The sequence below is a fragment of the Mizuhopecten yessoensis genome, unplaced genomic scaffold (assembly GCF_002113885.1).
Source record: "Mizuhopecten yessoensis strain PY_sf001 unplaced genomic scaffold, ASM211388v2 scaffold10951, whole genome shotgun sequence".
Taxonomy (NCBI): Eukaryota; Metazoa; Mollusca; class Bivalvia; order Pectinida; family Pectinidae; genus Mizuhopecten; species Mizuhopecten yessoensis.
The window spans coordinates 450,362-453,583 of NW_018408803.1; the positions used below are offsets into that span (position 1 = coordinate 450,362).

A 3,222-nucleotide genomic window follows, 5' to 3' on the forward strand; every position below is an offset into this window, starting at 1 on the left:
ATTTTTAAAAAGTCTATGGTCACGAAAACGTATTCGCTGTTACGATACTTGATACTTGAATTCAGGTTCTGTCAGGTGTTCACTGCTACATATCTTCGGCAACGTCGCACAACCAGTAACTGTTAAATGCTCTGCTGCACACTGATCTATTAAATAGCTCATATTACACCACCCCTATATTGAGGTAGGTAGATAATAGCATCCCTGACGTCAGGTTGGGGAGAGCACACCCTTACTTGGGTAAATTCTGTTATGTGATTTGTTGTGACATAATCTGCTATGATGGATGTGTATATTTAAGTGTTGTTGTTCGTTGTCTGAGGACGGCCTGACATGGTAAACAAGGTGAGTTATTATACGTGACTGCAACTGTACTGTGGTTCCATACATACAATTTTATTCTACAACATCATTACCCAAACGGGCGCCAACCACTGGATTTAGTGAAACAAAGATTTAAGTGGACACTAAGGATTATGAGAATACTTTGGATTTTTATTCCTGATGTAGCGACAAACGTTTCTTTGTGGTCGTTTGTAACAGTGTTAGATACAATGTAAACAGCTATACAACAAACTGCTTCCCTGTGAATCAACTTTTAATAGTCAATAGTCCTCGACTGTTTCACATCTTTTTATCAAAATGGCAACATCCCTGGACAAAGCGCAAATCCATTTCCGGGTTAAAGGTCAAACCACCTGTATTCACCACAAGGGGGGACAACTCGACCTTTACTGTAAAGAATGCCACCAACTTGCATGTACTAACTGTCTGTCTATTGTACATAAGAGCCATTCATTGTGTAGATTAGATGAAATTACTCCCCAAAAGAAAGAAGACATACAAAACTACATAGACAAAACCGAGAAAGATGACCTGGTACAAATCGACCAATACATCACTGCTACGGAGGAACACTTAAAGGACAATGCAAGTAACTTTGAAATATTTTCACACCAGTTAAAGACGCAAACTAACCAATTAAAACATGATCTTGACCTGATTACTGCTGAGACGTTGTCTCTCTATCAACAATTGGAGGAGGATAACACCAAGCTACTACAAACCTACAAAAAAGACCTGGAAATGTACAGTACGCAGCTAAAAAAACAAGTGCAAGAATGTAAGATAGCACTTCAGCGTGGCTCGGACATACAAATCTACGACGCAGGGTCTGAAATTCAATCTTCTGTCACACCCCCTGTAGAACCTACCCTGGGTACCGCTAGCTTCATTCCGAACCGAATTCCACAGGCTTACCTGCAACAAGCTTTGGGAAAAGTTAACATCTTAGGTCGAGGTCAGCGGCAAGCCTTACAAGGTCGTGATCGTTCAGTTGGATCATCTGCTGGACAAGGATTACTCTCAACACAACTTCAGTCAAAAGTAAAGGTTAATGCAACCTCTACACAACAGATATCAAAAGGAAGAAAGGAAGTGACCAGTCCAGTATATACCTTGTTACCTCAGACCAAGGTGTTGGGGGAGTGGTGGTCTCCACGTAACATAACTTCTGTATGTGCCACCACTGATGGTCAGGTGTGGACCAGTAACAGTGGCAGTGACACCTTAACTCTCCTGGACAGAAAGGGAACAGTTATACTGGAGGTTAAACACAATACTGTGATCAAAGACATAAGTTTATCACCTACAACAAACACGCTGTGGGTCTGTGACAGGGTAAAAAACAACACAGAGCTCGTGTCTGGACGACTTATACACAGATTCAGCGTCACGGAAACACCACAGTGTATCTGTATCACAGCTAGTAACCATGTCATTGTGGGAACGGTCAAACACATCTCAAAATTTACCACAAAGGGTAAATTGGTACTTACTACATCGGCTGTAGGGACTAGGAAACCATTTGTGTATAGACCATACAGCATCTCAGAGTGTCCCGTCACTCACAATGTAGCAGTGGCTGACTGGGATAGTGAAGATGATGGTGGTGATAGGGAACCACGTGTTGTTGTCATGGACAAAGATTTCAAAAAACGTTTTGTATATGATGGTGAAGTCCCACATACATATCAACCAACATCACAGTCAGGAGGTAAACGATTTAACCCCTCTGGTGTGGTGTATGACAGTGTTGGTAACCTAGCCATAGGGGACTATTACAACAACCGTATCCTACTCATCAGTGGGCGTGGTGAGTTCCTCAAGACCATACACACAGGTGACGACTGGACACGGGCTGTTTGTGTCAACAGTAAGGATGTCATGTGGACAGTGTTTGGGGTTAACAAAGTCAAACTATTACAGTACAGCAGTGTGTGACGTCTGGACAAACTACGGTGTGAATATAAAGTAACAAACACTAAAAGGATAATGGAAATTGTCTTGAAACAAATTCAACACAAGATATAAACTACGGACCTTAGAAATGTACCAACGCAATAGACAATCATAAGCATGATGACAATTATTAAAAATTTAAAAATCAACAATTGTGATAATAAAATAACCTCTAAAGAACTGAAAAAAGATGTGATGTTTGACACTAGTGTTAAATTCAATTTGAAGAAATTATCGGCCTCAAAGGATATAGGACTTTTCTGAGTGCATATTCTTCATTTCATATTTAGTCTAGCTGGAATATATTTGGGGAAATTGCTCGACAGCTTGAAAGAGAAAGTGGAAAAATTAGAAGAACGAGCCACAGAATCAGACAGTATGAATACTGGACTAGTGTATAAAGTAAATGATTTGGAACAACAAGGCAGGAAAAATTCAATCAGGATTGTTGGCCTTAGCGATACAAGGGATAAAGAAACAATTGAGGAGTGTGTAGAGAAAGTAGTGACATTTGTAAAGGATTCTTTGGAGGTGGATATACAGAGCAACGACATAGACATTGCGCATAGACTCGGGCGTTTTGACAGAAACAGGCCTCGGACGATCATCTGTAAAATGACCCACAGGAGGAAAAAGGTCCAGATACTAAACAACAGACGTAAATTGAAGGGAAAAGGACAAATTGTTTTCGAGGACTTGACAAGAATGAATCAAGAAACACTTAAGGAAGCATACAGACTTAAAAGTGTCAAACATACTTTTAGTGTGGATGGAAAATTATTCGCAGTGCTAACCAACGACAAGAAACGAAGACTGTCATACGCTACAGAGCTGACGGATCAGTATCTTGCAGATGACAACAATTTTAGGAACTAAGAGACAGATTCTACGGAACTGTGTGAAAAGTATTATTATTGAGTG

The 3,222-nt window shown here is 40.3% G+C and overlaps 1 protein-coding gene across 1 annotated transcript; it reads left to right on the top strand.

The window, feature by feature from the left end:
• The first annotated feature begins 209 nt into the window (after positions 1-209).
• On the top strand, positions 210-3,214 carry LOC110464016. Its single transcript, XM_021519025.1, has one exon. The coding sequence runs from the start codon at positions 643-645 to the stop codon at positions 2,281-2,283; it is 1,641 nt and encodes a 546-aa protein (XP_021374700.1). The 5' UTR covers positions 210-642; the 3' UTR covers positions 2,284-3,214.
• The last annotated feature ends 8 nt before the right edge of the window (positions 3,215-3,222 follow it).